This window comes from Heliangelus exortis, chromosome 12 (assembly GCF_036169615.1).
Source record: "Heliangelus exortis chromosome 12, bHelExo1.hap1, whole genome shotgun sequence".
In the NCBI taxonomy this organism is placed as follows: Eukaryota; Metazoa; Chordata; class Aves; order Apodiformes; family Trochilidae; genus Heliangelus; species Heliangelus exortis.
The window spans coordinates 4,732,198-4,750,451 of NC_092433.1; the positions used below are offsets into that span (position 1 = coordinate 4,732,198).

General features: G+C 40.2%; 1 protein-coding gene across 5 annotated transcripts in view; it reads left to right on the forward strand.

Annotated features, from left to right (window-relative positions):
- Positions 1–18,254, forward strand: part of DCAF1 (DDB1 and CUL4 associated factor 1) — a 53,113-nt gene that overhangs the window by 23,590 nt on the left and 11,269 nt on the right. For 4 of the 5 annotated variants that reach the window (XM_071755599.1, XM_071755598.1, XM_071755600.1 and 1 more), the window contains exons 11-22: positions 313–522; positions 1,633–1,802; positions 3,591–3,715; positions 4,741–6,001; positions 6,869–7,067; positions 7,765–7,847; positions 8,437–8,521; positions 9,861–10,094; positions 10,626–10,719; positions 11,178–11,282; positions 12,072–12,145; positions 13,332–13,436. In XM_071755599.1, the coding sequence (XP_071611700.1) occupies positions 313–522; positions 1,633–1,802; positions 3,591–3,715; positions 4,741–6,001; positions 6,869–7,067; positions 7,765–7,847; positions 8,437–8,521; positions 9,861–10,094; positions 10,626–10,719; positions 11,178–11,282; positions 12,072–12,145; positions 13,332–13,436 (2,745 nt within the window). Of the gene's footprint in view, positions 1–312; positions 523–1,632; positions 1,803–3,590; positions 3,716–4,740; positions 6,002–6,868; positions 7,068–7,764; positions 7,848–8,436; positions 8,522–9,860; positions 10,095–10,625; positions 10,720–11,177; positions 11,283–12,071; positions 12,146–13,331; positions 13,437–17,046; positions 17,068–18,254 lie in introns of those variants that run through there. The other variant, XM_071755602.1, reaches the window with a different exon arrangement.

Sequence of the window (18,254 nt, forward strand, 5' to 3'; positions counted from 1 at the left end):
CCTCCAGATCTACATTGATGTAGCTTCTGGATTTCTTTCTTTGTAGGTAATGAAAGAAGGTGAATGGTTCTATTTAGATTTAACTGTTTATTCATCATGTATATGATGTATATAGAGAATCTTCTGTTCAGACAGCTTTTCTCAGACCCCAGAGAGTCTGTTTGTATGTATTGTATAGCAAAATAAGTTTGTTTGGGCTTAGTACAAGTGCATCTGAGAGCTGTAGGAGTTTTTAGTTTTGTTTTTTCCTTCGTGAAGAGTGAGCTGATGAAACGTCATGGGTTTTTTTTTCCCCTCCACCTCTTTCTGAAGATAAGCACTCTTGAAATCTTAAACCTGGAAGACCAAGGAGCCCTCTTGAGTGATGATGAGATCTTTGCCAGCCGCCAGACTGGGAAGCACACGTGCATGGCCTTGCGTAGATACTTTGAGGCTCACCTTGCTATCAAGCTTGAGCAGGTGAAGCAGTCACTCCAGCGCACTGAAGGTGGCATCCTGGTCCACCCACAGCCCCCCTACAAGGTGAGAAGGATGTTGCAACCTTTTTACATGATTGTTGTATTTTTCAAGCAGATCCAAAACTGTCCTTTGCAGCCAGTGGAGTAACTAGGTAGTGTGCAATCTATATGGGCAGGGATTTTTTTTATGAGTACTTTTTTTGTGGAATGACACTGCAATGGAAAAATACAGAAGAGCCCTTGAGGTTCATCTGAACTATAAGATTCCTGCTCATCTGCTGTGGCTTTGTTTCCATCTCTGAAAAACTTTAATTACAGGCAGGTTATCTTTGATACTTGTGGGTTTTTCTATGCTTTTAATCTCTGGAAGGACAAAATCTACATATATAGAGAAGTATATAATTTAGAAAAACTTGAAACTAAGTTTGATTTGATAATTACAAGTGAAATGTGGCTTTTGGACACTGTTAGGAATAACATAGGAAATTCTTATGGGGTTTTTCTCCCACTTTGCCTGCAAAGGGATATTTTAAAAAAATAAAAAAATAAAAATTTGTGGCTGCTTGTTTTGAGGGAGCACATACACCTGTGGTTTCTGGTTTGATTTATGGTGACTTTCTAGAAGGGCTGAAATAAAGTAACATAAGGGTTTTTTTGCTTTTGTGAAAATCACTTATTCTTAGTAACTAAAGAAATGTGTATAAGCTGTTGCCTTCTTGTGTAATTAAAAAATATTAAAAGGCAAGATTGTTAGGGATTTTCTTTTTTATTTAGTATGTTTTGTAGTCAGAACTCAGAAGCTATAATTGGATATTTTTGCAGCCATTTAATAGTTTAACAGAAATAAATTGTAAATGATGTAACTACTAGATTAGTTTAAAAGTAGAGTTTTAATTTGATGTAGCTTTTCTTCTTAAATTGGCCTGAGCCTTATAGGACTGCAAAGAAGCTTACAGGATATTATTCTTATTATTGTCTACTATGGTGACGACTGTTGTGTTGTATTCTATTATAGCTGGGGAACAAAGCAGAAAGTAAATAATCTGCAAGAGACAGTGGTAGTCTTCTCATAATGGATGCAGTTTTCAGTTAAATCCCAGCAGTGGGGGACTTGGTGTGTGAGTTTGTAACCTTTGTGAGCTCTTTCTAATAATTCCAACTTAATTCCCTGCAGGCCTGTTCATATACTCATGAGCAGATTGTAGAGATGATGGAGTTCCTGATTGAGTATGGCCCAGCACAGCTCTACTGGGAGCCAGCAGAAGTTTTTCTCAAATTGTCTTGTGTCCAACTCATGCTTCAGCTCATTTCAATAGCATGCAACTGGAAAACGTACTATGCAAGGTGAGCTCTTTGCTTTGCTCCTGTGTTTTAGTGCAGTGAGTTGTGACTCTTGGGCAGGGCATTCCATTTCTAGGTTTTCTACCTCTCTCACATCACATAAAACAGACACATGCTGGTTAGTGCTGCTAGGGCCTGTTCTGTGGCTACACAGTGCTTAGAAAGTTAACACTGTGGAAAGAAGGACTAAAATTTTGAGGTAGAGAGGGATGTCATGAGATTTCTGAAGAGCCAGAGTGCTTCAGGCCTTTGATTTCAGAGAAATCAGCATTACAGTAGAGCTTAATCACAATTCTGTGCCACTTTATCTGTCTCAAAACTTGTTTACCTTTTTCTAACCTTCAAAATAGACAGCAAAATCAAGACACATCTTAATCCTGTATAGAGATGGAATGTCTGTTTGGATGTAGTAAATTCAGCTGACTCAAGACTGGACACTGCATTATCACTTTGGTATTGAAGTTTACTAAGCAGATATAATTGTGCAAAGAAGCTATGTGAATATGCAGCAACTCAGCATTTGAGAGAGAAAAGAGAATGAAGATTTTTACTGTATGTTGCTTGGTTTCATGTCCCTAGATGATACACCACCATCATGTTGTTAGAGGGGCTTGCCTTATGATGCCACTTTGAAGTTTCTCCCCTATCTTGGCTGCTGACAAGCTGTTGGGACACCACGATACTCTATTGTCTTTCTGTGATATCTCACTCCCAACTCCCTACCCCCCAAAAAATCTGAAGCATCTTCACTCTTATAAAAGAAAGGGATTTGCCACCAGGCTCTGATAGGATACCACTGGGATCCTATCCCCAGCTCAGAAGGAGGGTGGATGCTGAGTTTCAGCCTCTATCCTATAACCTCCTCTGCTCCCCAGAGTGAAGCTGTAGTCCTCCCTAGAGTTATGTTCAATGGTGAGTCACTGTCTGCTGTGATACACCACTTGTCATCAGCTGTATTATTGTCACCAGGACTCCCTCCTTCTTATTTCTGCTGCCTGCAGGAGCTCCTTGCCCAACTTAACTGAAAGCCTTTGAAATCTGTTTTGCTTCTGCAATCCCATGCCTCCCTCCCCTTCTCTCAGGCTGGACTCTCCTGGGTCCCTACTGTTCTCCTGTTTCTTACTCTGCAGCTGTTTCCTAATTGCTACCTGGGTTAACTCCTGCCTTTCCATATATGTTTACAAACCTTCCCCCCTTTCTCTTTAATTGTTCTCATCTTCTACCTCTTGCTTAAGTGCCCTCTTCATCTTCCTCACACCCATACAGGCACCATTTAGACACCACTCTTAAACTGGTGCCACTCTCTTAAACTGGTGCCAAAGTTGAAGCCTTCCTATTGCTGTTGTTGCTTTTACTGCTAAACAGTTTCCCTTCACTCTAGAAGCCCTTCCTTCCTAGTTGACCAGCAACAGAGTATTTTAGACAGCAGCGTTTCCCACTGAAGATGTAGACTTGGATTAGATGTATAAGATGAATTTAGAATGCTTTTGTTGATAAGTCTTAACATTCTTGGGTTTATAAACACAAAACTAAAGTGCTTCTAGCAGCCTGTGGGTAGTGAAGGATAAATTCTGACTGCAGGCAATGGTGTGCATATGAGCACTGCCTATTGTGGAAACCCACCCCATGAGATTGGAACAATCTAAAATCAAAAGGCATCATAAAATAGGTCAGTTGTGACTGATTTACTCCTACTTGTTGGAGCAGAGTAAATGGAATAGTGTTCTGTGGTTTTGAAGGAACTCCATGTGTACATCTCAAAGGAGTTCTTGTGTTGTTATTGTCTTCCAGGAATGACACCGTACGATACGCTTTGGATGTACTCGCCATCCTCACTGTGGTTCCTAAAATCCAGTTGCAGCTGGCAGAACCTGTGGATGTGTTAGATGAAGCTGGATCTACTGTTTCCACTGTGGGTAAGCTGAATATTGTCCTGATGACTTACACACTTGCCAATTGTCTTCTGCTACATGTTTTTTAGCTGGCTGTTTCTCACCTACAGTGAGACAAGGGTTAAAATAATTCATGTATACAGTGCTGTTGTCAGGAATGCAAATAAATGGGAGAGTAGGCTGTGGTTAAAATTGTGTCATGATTAGCATTGTGGTTGGATTACAAATTTGGAGGCATGGTCTTGTGCTTGTTTTCGAGCTCATTAAATACAGATGGAGGCAAATCTGCTTTTGTAATGGGACTATTAGGTTCCCTCGGCTTCCCAGAAATTTGAGTCTCCCGACTATGTGGCATTTGAGAACATGGGAGAGGAACAATTATTGATGTTTGAGTTATATGCTCTAACTGGCCACCTGCAGATTCAGTATGCAAGTGAAGGGGAGGTATGCCTGAATCAGATCCAAGGCTTATGTGCTAACTGGGGCTTCACATTTTTTAAGAAAAGAAAAATAAAAGACAAAATACTAGATATAAGCAAAAGATAATTTCTTTTTTACAAAACCTTTCTTTAGAAAAAACACTTACTCTTTCTTTGGGGGGAACTCAAAGCTTCATTTTTGCCTGACTCCTTTTGGGAGCTGCAACACAATTTATTTTTTTCCCTTCATTACATGGTCTCCTCTGTCCTCTCTCTTCCCACTTTGTTGGTATTTATACAAGAGCAGTGAGAATCAGGGGCATGCCTGCACATCTTTCTCTGTGCCAGCTGTCTCAGATTTTGCAGTCCTGGGCCATGCATTGTCACATTCTCTGAAAGATTGTGTGCCTCTCTACTTACTGATCATGAAGTGGAGGAGCAGTGTAGGAAAACATTTTTGCCCAGGAGGCAGAAGAGTACATCCTAGGTTAGTTAGCAGAACTCCAGAAGTTCCCAGAACAAAGAGAATTATTTATTTTCCTCAAATTTGTCAAAGTCTCCCTTACTTGTCTGATGAACTCTGTAGGGTATGTTTTTGAGTACTGAAGAAACTCTTTCTTCCCTCACTAGGTATTAGTATCATCCTTGGAGTTGCTGAGGGTGAATTTTTCATCCATGATGCCGAGATTCAGAAATCAGCCCTTCAGATCATCATCAATTGCGTATGTGGCCCAGATAATCGGATATCCAGTATTGGCAAATTCATCTCTGGAACTCCTCGGCGAAAGCTTCCTCAGGCCCCCAAGAGCAGTGAGCACACATTGGCTAAGATGTGGAATGTGGTGCAGTCCAACAACGGCATCAAAGTGCTGCTGTCACTGCTGTCCATAAAAATGCCGATCACAGACGCAGATCAGATCCGAGCATTAGCCTGCAAAGCCTTGGTGGGGCTCTCCCGCAGCAGTACTGTCCGGCAGATTATCAGCAAGCTCCCCCTCTTCAGCAGCTGCCAAATTCAGCAGCTGATGAAGGAGCCAGTGCTCCAGGACAAGCGCAGTGAGCACGTGAAGTTCTGCAAATACGCAGCTGAGCTGATAGAGCGTGTCTCGGGGAAGCCGTTGCTGATCGGCACCGATGTCTCTCTGGCTCGGTTGCAGAAAGCGGATGTGGTGGCCCAGTCAAGGATCACGTTTCCTGAGAAGGAGCTGCTGCTTCTTATCCGGAACCATCTCATCTCAAAGGGCCTAGGAGAAACTGCATCCATCCTTACTAAAGAGGCTGACCTGCCCATGACTGCAGCATCTCATTCATCTGCCTTCACCCCTGTTGCGGCCACTGCCTCTCCTGTGACCCTGCCTCGCACTCCTCGCATCGCTAACGGCATCTCATCCCGTTTGGGCAGCCACACTTCTGTAGGTTCCACTGCCACCTCTGTCCATGCTCAGGCGAGGCCGTCTGCATCGCAAGGTTCGCTTGTCCTTCCAGGCCCTTCTTATGCCAACAACTCTCCTCCAATTGGCAGGATTAGTTTTGTCAGGGAGAGGCCATCTCCCTGCAATGGCAGAAAAATCAGAGTGTTGCGACAAAAATCGGACCATGGCGCCTACAGCCAGAGCCCAGCTATCAAAAAGCAGCTGGACAGACATCTTCCTTCCCCACCCACGCTGGACAGTATAATCACAGAGTACCTTAGGGAGCAGCACGCCCGCTGCAAGAACCCTGTTGCCACCTGTCCCCCTTTCTCTCTCTTTACTCCCCATCAGTGTCCTGAGCCAAAACAGAGGCGCCAAGCGCCAACTAACTTTACCTCACGGCTGACCCGCAGGGCAGCCTTTCCGAAGTACGGCGGGGTGGATGGTGGCTGCTTTGATAGACACCTTATATTTAGCAGGTAAGGAAGAATAATGTTTCTTGATCCCTGTTGGGGTGTACCCTGTGCCAGAAAGCCTTATTTGGATTCAGGCTATGCAGTCCCACAGCGGAGTGTCCTTGGAGAGAAAAATGGGTTTCATTTGACAGTGACAAGTGGGAGAGCCTTGAAAGGTGTTTTTAAAGTTCTGTTTCACTTGTGCTTAGTACTGACTCTTTAGTTCCAATATCATGTTAATTCATTAGCAAGATTGACTAATGAAGCTCTTTGTTCTCCATTGGAAGGTAAGTATATAGTGCCAGTTTTACATGAGAATGTAGCATAGCCTCGAGGGTGGCTGACTGGCAGATGCAAGACTGTGGAATCCATGGTTTGCTCTCCTGAAGCTGAATCTGTAGCACCACAAATTGCTAGCCTTTTTATGTGCCCTTTCTTTGCTGTGGTTAGATTGGAAGATGATGTAAACTCTATGAAAATAAAGGTGACAGATAGATGAAAGTTTCTCCACAGTGAATCCAGTATCACCTTGGGAAATGATGGCAGAGGGTTATTTGGCTGGTGTGCCATGCCTTCTTGTGTGAAATGTTTGAGAACTGTTAATTTTTTCTTTTGTCTGTCTGTATTGATCTAGGTGATGGGATTGCAGGTTTTTCATCAATCCAACTTTGGAAACAAACTCCAAGTGCTTCAACTTAATTAAGTGCTTGAGCAGAAGTACTTAATAGTGCAAAACAAACTCTGAAATACTGCACAGGCTTTTGTAACATGCTCACTTGGGTACTAGTAGAAAGCCTACATGTTTTTTAAGGACTGACTTTAATGCCACAGCATTTCAGTTTTACTTTTCTTTTCTCCTTTGCGTGACCTTTATATTTCTGCCTTCCTTAGGTTCCGTCCAATTTCTGTGTTCAGGGAAGCAAATGAGGATGAGAGTGGCTTTACTTGCTGTGCATTTTCTGCAAGAGAAAGATTCTTAATGCTGGGTACTTGCACGGGGCAGTTGAAACTGTATAATGTATTCAGTGGGCAGGAAGAGGCCAGTTACAACTGCCATAACTCTGCCATCACGCACCTTGAGCCATCCAGGGTAAGTAACCAGAGACCTCTTCTGAGTTTTAAAGTTCTCACAGCCTAAGCCCTGGAATGTTTTGTGCCCCTCTGGATATTTGCATCTAAAATGCACCTGCTGGCTGGCCTGCAGTGCCTGTCATTAACGTACTTGTAGTAGCTGCATACTCCTTCTCTGTGAATTATACAATTATTTTTTCTTCTCAAGAGAGCAGAGAAGCAGCATATGGCTGTGTGCCTTTATAAGTAATGAATATGTATGTCTGAAAGGGGAAAAACTCTTAAAGTAGGTATTTAAGGAAAATGTAAGATGAGATACCAAATTTCATATAAAATCCCTTTGTTGGAGGAAGAAATATTTTGGGGAATCATTCTAGGAAGAAACAACAGGCAATTGATTTATAAGCAGAATAAACACTACTCACAGGGCATCAAAGTTCAGACATGGATTATCCTGATTTATCAGTTATTAACACATAGATCACTGCCATTGTTATCTTTAACGTCTTTGTCTGTTGAGGGCTCATTATATCAGACTTACCATTAGATACCTAGACTTAATCCCCATAGGAGTAGGTTAGTAAGCCCAAAATCTGCTTTAAGTTCCAAAATTTGTCTTGTAAGTGTAGGTTAAACCACATAGGATAAATTATAACCTCTGTTTTCCCTGGCGTTCTTTTCCCTTTCTCCCCCTCCATTCCCATCTGAAAATACAGGATGGATCCTTATTGCTGACATCTGCTACGTGGAGCCAGCCTCTCTCTGCATTGTGGGGAATGAAGTCTGTCTTTGATATGAAGTAGGTATATTCTGATCCAGCTGTTGTGGGGTATGTTGGAGTTAGAAGAACCATTCAGTATAGTCAAAAACCCTAAGAACAAATTATAGGAAAAAAATAGTACAGCACAGCTCTCACAATGTCTCCTGTGAAAAAATAAAGGATGCTCCCTTTCTTGTGTTTCATCCCTGTTTTATTTATTACAGAAGCTTTGCTACATTCTGACTACCTAAAGTCCTAGTTAATGCAAGATAAATAAATAAAAGCACTGTTGTCCCTGAAGGCAAAGAAATAAGTTTGAGTTTTTATTCTCACATTTGTGAATTTTCATGATGATCTTTCTGTAGCCAGTTACTAGCATAGTGATTTGTGTGGTGAAGTTTTCAGACTGGGATACAAACTGTTTCAGGCCTGGTTAAAGCTATATAAAAAGAAGTTTTGTGTTTACAATTGTTCATTTTTAATAAAAAAATGGGTGAAAGGCAAGTCTTTTCTACATTTTCAGCTTTCTGCATTGTTGAAACCTCTGCTGGAGGTGATGGGGTAGTGTTTCATTCACACAGGTAGTTTGAATCTGCAGTTCCCTGACTTCTTCACTGACTCTCTACAGGCATTCCTTCCCTGATGATCAGTATGTGGAGTTCAGCAAGCACTCTCAGGATAGGGTCATTGGCACAAAAGGGGACATTGCCCATGTAAGTACTCAAAAAGGTCATGGTTGTGAAGCTGTGATGGGAATAGAATTCTTCACAGGATATTTAACAGATTTGGGGGCCTCCAGGGAAGATTTGAAAACGTTGAATAACTTATCCTTCTGTCTAAGGGTATAAATGGGATGATTCTAAGCCACCTGTAGCACAAGCAGCATGCAGTGTTTTGCCTCTCTGGTTTCTCTTCTGGGCAATTGTAGGATTTCCTTTGTTTTGGTCACTTGCAAGAGATCCTGCAGGACATTTTTGGTTTTGTTTTCTTTGTTTGTTTGTTTTTTCCCCTCAAGCTGTCTCCATAAGTGTCCTCCTTTTGCCCCTGTAACTTTGCAGCTTGCTTTTGGGTAATTTAATTTTGCCAAAATATTTTCAGACAATACTGTTGTAGTGTTTTTTGTGAATACCTTCAAATTTGACAGATGCAGACTTCAGAGGGCTTCTGCTTCTTTTCAGTGCTAATTGGCATTCATTATAGGCACTTTCCCTTTTGAAACAGTATTTGCATAAAAAATTGTCATGAAACATAACTTATTCAAATTATTTATGATCTTGCTTTTATTGCCCTTGATTTGTTTAAGCAAACTATTCGTTTCTGTCCAGTTTTTGACTTGGATTAATCTGAAAGTCAGATGAGTTTTTGTATTGTGTTTATGTGGTAAACAGATTTGTTTTCCAGTTCTAGTTTTTTCCTCTCTGTAAGTTTGAATGAGAGCTAGGCTCTGCAGGATTTTTCAGATCAAAGTTATCTTGAGAAGATGTTCATAAACCACTTGTACTAGTTAAAGCTCTTTTTATCTTTTAACAGTTTATTGGGGCAAAGCTCAAAGTTACCCTCCACTGTAAATGCCAGGAGTTTTAACTCTTTCTCTATAGTTTCTGGCTTTTTTTTTCCCCTGGCTGTGTGCTTTGGAAGTTTTTCTGTTTGTAAATACCATCTGCTATGGAAGCAGTTCCATTTCTGAGACAGTTGCTGGCTAAGTGGTACCTTGTGACAGCAGTTTCCCAGCCCACTTTTTACAATAGGATTAGTTTGTTTGGAGATAATCTTGGTCATATTGAAATATAACAGTGAACCTGCAGTCAGCTAAGGTGTGTTTCTTAATGCTTGCCCAGGTGTATTTGAAGACTTGGTTCCAGCTGTGGAAACTATGAAAGGGCTGGCAGGAATGGTTTTCTATGTAATGGTCTCAAACTGGAAAAGCAAAATGGGAGATGGTCTGATTGTGGAAACAATCTAGAAGGGGGAACATCGGGTGATCTTAGGCACAAGTACATTACAAAATGTGACTAATTTTTTTTTTTTTTTTTTTTTTTTTAAATCTAAAAGATCTATGATATTCAGACTGGCAACAAGCTATTGACTCTGTTTAACCCAGATCTTGCCAACAACTACAAGAAGAACTGTGCCACCTTTAACCCCACTGATGACCTTGTCCTAAATGATGGTGTCCTCTGGGATGTTAGATCAGCACAAGCCATCCACAAGTTTGACAAATTCAACATGACCATCAGTGGTGTTTTCCATCCCAATGGGCTAGAGGTCATAGTCAACACAGAAATTGTATCCTTTGGCCACTGTGGTAACTGGTGTGCTGGGACCTAAAGAATTTGTATTGATAAACAAGTAGATATTTGCAGAAGTTGTATTAATGGTCTGCTGCATTCCTGGTCAGGTATGGTAATGACAGTTTTCATCTGTGAACCAAGTAAGTAGGGACTGTCGACAGCTAGATAATTGAAATTTAGATTCTGCCTCTGATATGGCCTAGAGGAAATACTTACTGCAGAGAGAGAGCAGGAGAAATTTTCTTTTCTAATATACTCTGAGGTACCTCTGCTCTCTTTCCATCCCTTACCAGATCAATCTTGAAGCTAGTGCAGTGACCTCTTTTGACTGGGAATGATGTTTTGAGTAAGAGCTTTTTCATTTTGAACTTGTGGAAGGGATTCTGGTGCTGAAATCCAACACCAGTTCTGTCATATTGGCAAGAGGGTGGCAGTGAGGTTTCCTGCATGCAATTTGTTGACACTGCTTTGAAAAGGAAATAGAAAGTTTCAGTTGTCTGTTGTTCCTTAGCCTGTTTTTTTTCAGTGGGATCTCCGAACTTTCCATTTGTTACACACGGTACCTGCACTGGATCAGTGTCGTGTGGTCTTCAATTATACAGGCACAGTTATGTATGGAGGTAGGACTTCTCAGTTTTATGTTACTCTCCTTGGTCACTTCTGGTTTGAGATAAATAGATGCTTGTTCAGTGAAATTGGAAGCTACAGAGAGCCTGTCTTAACTCCAGGCATGTGTGAACTGCAGTTTTTTTCAGGATGTTTATGCTATGTGTGTTGCTGACAAGGCAGTTTTCTCTAACATCAGCAATATCACAACTAATTTGTGAGATTAAAAATCAACCGATTGAAAAAGAAAATGTGTATAACAGCAGATCTCATGGTGCTTGAGAAAATAGTTTTGTCCTCTGTATTAAATTTCAGTGATGTGCAGTATGAATAAAGGCAGCATGAATAAATGGGTCTTGCCAGGCTATTAAATAAAAAGAAGCTTGATGTTAGATTCTGATTTGATCTGGAGTTGATTAATGATAGTGACAAACGTGAGGAGGATTTATGGAATAATCTTCCCTTGTATCAGCTATGTTGCAGGCAGATGATGAAGATGACCTTCTGGAGGAGAGAATGAGAAGTCCCTTTGGCTCTTCCTTCAGGACATTTAATGCAACTGATTATAAACCTATAGGTAAGAGTAAGAGAGGAACAAGTATCTTGGTATGGAGGTCTGAAGGTTTATTGAAAGTTCTGCTTGGTATCATTCACTTCTTCCTCCTCTTTGCGTGTGTGACAAAACTAATTCTGCTATGACCTGTTCTGGTTGAAGCACGAGAGTTGGGTTTAACATTTAAATGGGTTCAAGTATCATATGCTTACCTGCTCCCTTGCAGCAGTTCTGGCTTTATTTTCCTTTCCTCTTTCCATAGAGCATAATTTGTGATGGTAGGTCATTTGTCTCATTTCAGGAAGGGGCTTTTTCTTTTGCATTTCTTTTTTTTATTTATTTATTTTTTGTTTTTTCCTTTTCCTGACGGCATTTCCCCATGCTGGGAGTTCAAAATGCTCTTCATTTTGCCTCCAGCTTTCAAAGCTCTTGGAGCTAATTGCTGCTGCATAAACAAATCTGGTTCTTGCTACTGAAAGGAGACATGGCTCTCAACTCAGTCCTTTGGTTGCTACCTGTCCTGGAAGATTATCTGTTGTTTACTGGGCTTAGAGAAGCCAATGAATACATTATCAAGAAAGGAAGCACTGTGCAGAACAGGCTAAGAACTTACCTGGCAGTTTTTGATGACTGCTTCAAACATTTTTGTTCTTTATTACAGGTTGAATTAGAAATGTTCATTTCACTTGTAGTTCATCTGCTGTTTCCTGTCCCAATACTTTATCTGATTTTAGACATATATTGTTAGATTTTTTTAGGAAGCATTCAGTAATAGGCAGTTAACCCCTAAGTTTGTTTTGTGATGTTTTCCAGCTACCATAGATGTAAAGCGGAATATCTTTGACCTGTGCACAGACAGCAAGGACTGCTATCTGGCTGTCATTGAGGTAAAGGAGCTAAGAATCATGTGGTCTTTGTAGCTGTGGTTTGAGTGCAATGTTGTTTTTCATTTTAAAACCTGCAGAACTTAGAATTCTGGATTTCTTACTGTTTAATTAATGTCCTGAGCAGTGGTGGTAAAGATGCTGATTGTTTTCCACTGTCCACCGTAGTAGTCTTGTTTTTCTGACTCCTTACACACTTCCAAATACATTTGCCTCTCCCCTTCAAATCCTTCCCACTTCAAAATGTGTAGGGGTTTTGCTTCTCATAAGCATAGAGAGAAATGCGTTTTTCCTTATTTATAGCAATAATTTCCTAATAACGTTTTCACTGTATGGAATACCTGGGAAATAAAATCTTCCTTTGGCTTCCCATGGAACTTTTCCGTGAATCACTCACTGTTCCTTTTTCACTTGTCTTCCTAGCAAAATAACCAGAAGTTAAGAATTTGAAGCGAAATTTACTGAGCAAAACTTGTTTTATTAGGGGAAGTAAAACAAAACTCATGGGTCCAGTACTTAGCCCAATACCACGTTTTCAGTACCCAGTTTCTTGAACCTGACTATGTGCATGTAGTGACATATTTAAAATCCTATTAACTTCGTTGTCTGTGAACCACTGATCCTTAGAGACTGAAAAAATTGAGTCCAAAAATTTGTAGTAGTGCATAATTTATGCTTAGCTACTTGAGGTTGGAGTTGGCAAGGTTGTGAGGCCAAGATATGAAAATTTTCTTTTTTAGGAGTCATTGGAAATGTTACTTCAGGGCAGGAGGCAGCAATGGTTGCCGGGGTGTCAGACTGCTGTCTTCTGGGACTATGTGACAGCTTCTAAGAGTTCTTTCTAGGCATATGGCATAAGATGTGATAGGGAGCCAGATTTGAAAGGAATCAATGTTCTGTTTAGATGAGAACCAAGCCAAAGCATGCTAAGGATCCAGTAAAGGTTTTGTTAAGTCTGCAAGTAAGAGTGTAACTTGTGGATGACAGAACCAGAAAGTAGATATTTACATCACTCCTGGGCTGGTCCTTGAAAGCAGAAAGATTTTGTTTTAATGCTCATTCTACTGCTGCTAGTAAATGGGAGGGAAGGATTTTGGGAATGTTTGGGCTTGAGATCAGGTATAGCACTGGATATGAATGCTGAGCTTAGTTCCTGGGGCTAACTGCTGTGTGGGCATCTCCTCTGCAGAATCAAGGGAGCATGGATGCCATGAACATGGATACAGTTTGCAGACTGTATGAAGTGGGCAGGCAACGTTTGGCAGAAGATGAAGAGGATGAAGAAGAAGATCAGGTGAGAAGTGTAGCATTAACCTGGCTGTTCAAGAGTAGCTGTTAGCAGTCTACCTGTGAGAGGCCACAGGTGTTCATTTATTACACATACAGATGCCTCATTTGATCTCCCCTAATGTGAAGCAAATGACTTGGCTGTCACTGCAAACTGACTATCTATGAAAAACCTGTGTGAACAGTAACTTTGTACACTGTCAACTAACATGATAATTTATAGTTTATTTATTAATTTCCCTAAGTGTTCCAATCTTGATAAGAAACTTTGATGTTTATTCTGCTTGTTGTTTTTTTTTTTCTTTAATATTTTGACATACTGTAGAGACAGCAGTGTTTGAGGTTTTCCTTTTTTCAATTCCAAGTCTCATGTTTGGGCATAACTTGTCACCAATATCTGAATGAAACACAGCTTGTGATTAATGCAGTGAAACTACACAGTACTTCTACACAGCAAAATCTTTTGAGAATTTTTAAGAAAGCTGTAGGTTTGCATTGAGATGTTGGATTTCCTTCTCAGATCAGCCATTATATCTCTGGCAAGTTGACAAAAGATCTAAGAAGTGCAGTAAGTGCTCCTCAGGGTGCAGTTGGTATTATATGCAGTAGCACAGAAGACAGTACAGTGAGAATTAAAGACAAATTTGTAATTTTTTGGGTGTCAGGTGGGGTTTTAGGTTTGTTTTTCGTTTTTGAAGAGATGAAGACCTTATGCTTCAAATCCCTAAAGATTTTAAATACGTTATTTTCTGCTCTTTGGTGTCTGAATTCTTGTAAATCATATATTTGTATCTCCTGTGAGAAAAGCTGACTTCACCTTTTTCCAAAGCATGCCAGAAGGTAATATTTTGGTGGGGTTTTTCTCCAGACAGTGTAAAGCTGGATTTCTGCTACCTTTTCTGTCTCTGAATCTTCCTGCTGCTAGGTTAAAACATTTACTTTCTGGTTCAGAACACTGGATAGCACACCCCAGGGAAGAGTAATTTTCTGTGAAGTTAGTTGTTGTTACTACAATTTCCTTTCACTGTAGTTCAGAAGCTAAAGCAGGAGTTCTGTGTTGAGTATGCAGCTGCCTCTCAATGTAGTACAAGGTTGCAGTCTTGGCTTTCCTATGGAAATCATTGGTCACTGTTTCTATTCCTTGATTGGATGGATTTGGTTTAGGAACTTTTAGGATGAGTGAAGAGTAGAATTCCTTGGGAGTCAATGAAAGGGGAGCAAGTGCTCCTTCCAAATCTTTCTACTTTCTTGCTTGCCTAAGGCTATGGTTTCTACTTTTGTCTCTCCTTCCACTGTTTTTGTTCACATCTGGTATATTTAATAAGTTTATTCACATTTTCTTTATAAAAACTCAAAGAATACATTGCAGCAGAAATTGATTTTGTGTTGTACAATGATTAACCAGCAGCTATCAAGACAGTGCTGTGTGATATCACTGGGAAGTGTTGACTTAAGTTGGAGATCTGTGTTTGTGTAAGAGGATGCAATCTGACTGCAGTTGGTTCCAGCTGTAATACGAGGTACTGGGCAGAGATTTGGTATCTGTCATCCATCAAATGTGACTGGGGACACTTCCTCTCTGACAAATGGAGCTGGCCCCGGGCAGAATTTAAGTATTCTAAAAGCAAAGCTTATGGAGTATTCAAACAAAGCTGCTCCAGGATCAATTTGCAAGCAAGGAGTGACCAGTTGATTTTGCATAATTGCTGGGTTTGATGGTCTTCATTTCTGGGTGTATAGATATTTCCTTGAGAAGAACTTTTAGGGATGGTTACAATCAAGTTTATTTAGTAAGAGAGATTTGGTTTTAATATAAACAACATTTGGGAACTCAAATTCAATTCATTCTGTATGTATTTAGCAAAACATAAACTAAACCCTTTGCGCTCTGTCCCACAGATGTTCAGTGCTGTTCTTCCAGGTTTCTTCTGGTTTTAGGCTTACAAATACAGCTTTTGTCTCCAAAGGGACATCAAACATTGAGCTAGAATGAATAGAAATTCTCCAGAATAAAGACAGCCTTGTCTGTCACGGCTAAAAAGAGTCACTTGTTTCCTGATGAACAGGAGTTTTCTGCATGTACATAAGCTCACATGTGTGTAGGTGCTTACTACTGGTCTTGTTATTGCCTGTGATTTAGGCTGTGAAAAAGTGGAAGTAAACTTTCAAACTTGTGACTTCTCACAGATATTCTGCTTTAAAGAAGACACTTACCTTTTGTCATGACTGGTGTTTGGGGAAATCTGTGCAAATCAACATTATTCTGGTATCGCTTTGGTCAAAATTCTTTAGGGCAGATATTAATCTGTTTGGCCTCTGTATCTTCACACCTTGACTTCATGCACTTTAATACAGATATGCATGTGTGTATAAATATATACATATATGTGTTTATCTGATTTACATGGGTCTACAAGTACGGGTTCTTGCCTGTACAGAAAGTAATAAGTACTCAGATAGAAGCATGTTAGATGGGCAAGCCTTGCTTGGAAGTCATTAAATTATCCTCAAATTAAATGATCAGGCTGACTTAGCTGGCTTGTGTGGTACTGCTGCAGTAAATGTTTGTGGTTTTGTTGGAAATACTTGAGAATAGCATCACTGTCGTTAGATTCTTCCTTGGCTGTGATAAGAGCCTTTTATATGAGATATCTGTAGAGTTGTCTTTTCCTGGTTAGGGACAGTAATCTGGAGCTGTTAAGGCTTGTTAAAAACAGAAATGGGTATTGATACTCTGTGGTCTGTACTTACAACAATAACTGAGGGAAAGTGAAGATGTAAGATGCATGGCAAGAGCCAGTTTGTAACATTTTATTATTACATGTTTTAATCCAAAAGTAGTGGTCTTTCTGCCTTGAACTTTCACAAGTTCTATGTATTATTTCACTGCTGGGTGAGTACCTAAATGGGTCCATCAGTGACCAACAGTCTCACTCACAAAACAATGTTCCTTCAATGGGGAAATAAGCAGAGTTTCCTATTCTTCAGTCCTGCAGCAAGATCTTCCTCCTCTTCCTCCTGTATTTGCCATTGTTTTGATACACTGCTTCAGAGTTAAGCTTAGCAAAAGTAAGAAGGGCATCTGAGGCATGGATACAGATACTGGACCATCTTTTGGTTGTTAGCATGCTTTATGTCCCTTTCTTGGCTGTTTAGTGTCCCCTGTTTCACTCAGTAGTCTACTCTCTTCTGCAGTGGGGCAGATGAGGAATTTCAGAGGGAATGGTGCAAAGGAAAATGAAGGTACTGATCAAACCTAGAAATGGTGCCTGGCACTTACTACATGCTAGAAAGAGGCTTCAAAAATATTAAGTCATCATAAAAGCTAAACCCAAGGAAAATGGCTGACCACAGAATAGACTCAAAACTGCAAAACTTAGGCCTGAGTGGGTTACAGGACTTTTAGTCTGTGCATTTTTAGCTCTTATTTTAGTTTTTATTTGCATATTAGTTCTTTAAGGCTTATTTTTCTCTCTGTGGTACTTGAGGATGATGGAGCACTGTGAGGCTCAAGTAGTATTGTCAGTTGTTGTCATGTCAGAGAGATTTATGGCTTCAGCAGCAGATTGCTTCACCCAGCTGTCCCTGTCCTATAAAGTGTGTTCTTCTTTTGCCAGAACTGAAGAACTGTTAATTACCCTGCAGTGCTTCTGGGCTATCGAAATGGTGATGGTAGGTGTGTAATTTGTCTTTTTGCATTGGCTTAGAAAATTCTAGGTGATGTGCAATTAAAGCTTTGGAGATGCAGCAGTAAAGACTCAAAAAACAATCACAGTGTTTTTCCTCAGCTTTCCATGTGGTCTTTGTGATTCCAGTTTTTACTTTTACTTTAGAACTCTTTGATCTGCCTACAGCAGCAATTCCACTGTACTTGTATAGCTGTTGGCTTGATACAAATTTATTTTCATGTGGATACTGGTTTCCTGGGGGAAAACCAACAAACCATAATCCAGATTGGTGCACATGTATTTGAGAACCATCAGACCACAGTGGTGCTTTGTCACTACAAGCTGCCTAGAATTATTTATGTCATCAGGGAGGCTTAGTTTTCCAGGAGTTATTCCTGTAACATTCGAAGATATGACCTGTTTTGAAATCTTGTTGGAGAGGAAATAGTTTACAGAATAATATCTGGAAACAAGTATTTTCAGACTAAAGTCTCAACTGACAATAATGTGCATGTATTTCTTGCACACCCTAATGGGAGTCTTTGAACTTAGTTGCAGCTGAAGAGGCCAGGTAAAAAGTAGTTTCCATCAAAACCCTGTTTATATAACATCTCTTGAACAGGCATCCTCAAAACCAGGTATTTTAAAGCAAACAAGAAAAAAAACCCTGAGCTTCTTACCATGTTTTTAGATAGCAGCAACTACCTTGTGACTGCTTCCACCTATTCTGCTGTTTCAAAATCTAGTTTTACTAGCTGGAAGCTATTGCAGACCAAAGAAATTCTTGGAAAGGGAAAAGTAATTTGAGTTTTCCAAAGGCCAGACCTTGTATTGCAAGGTAAAACAGCTTCAGCAGGGATAAAAGCATATTCTGTCTGTTCAGTGGCAGAAATCAAAGGCTGACTTCATCTCACTGAACAGATTTTCTAGAATTCTCAGGGTAGTTGGCATCCAATAAAATAAAAGCTGCCTCAGCTGTGATGAGAAATGTCAATCTAAAAGCTTGGGAAATCAAGGAATGAATTCTCCTGTCACAGGAGAGGCATTTATCTGCCAAATTTTGGAATTCCTTCATCCAGTGTTATTTTTTGTTATGCAATTAGAGGAATGGGCTTATTTTTGTGAGTTAGAGTGCGAGATCAGTGAGAGGAAGGAAG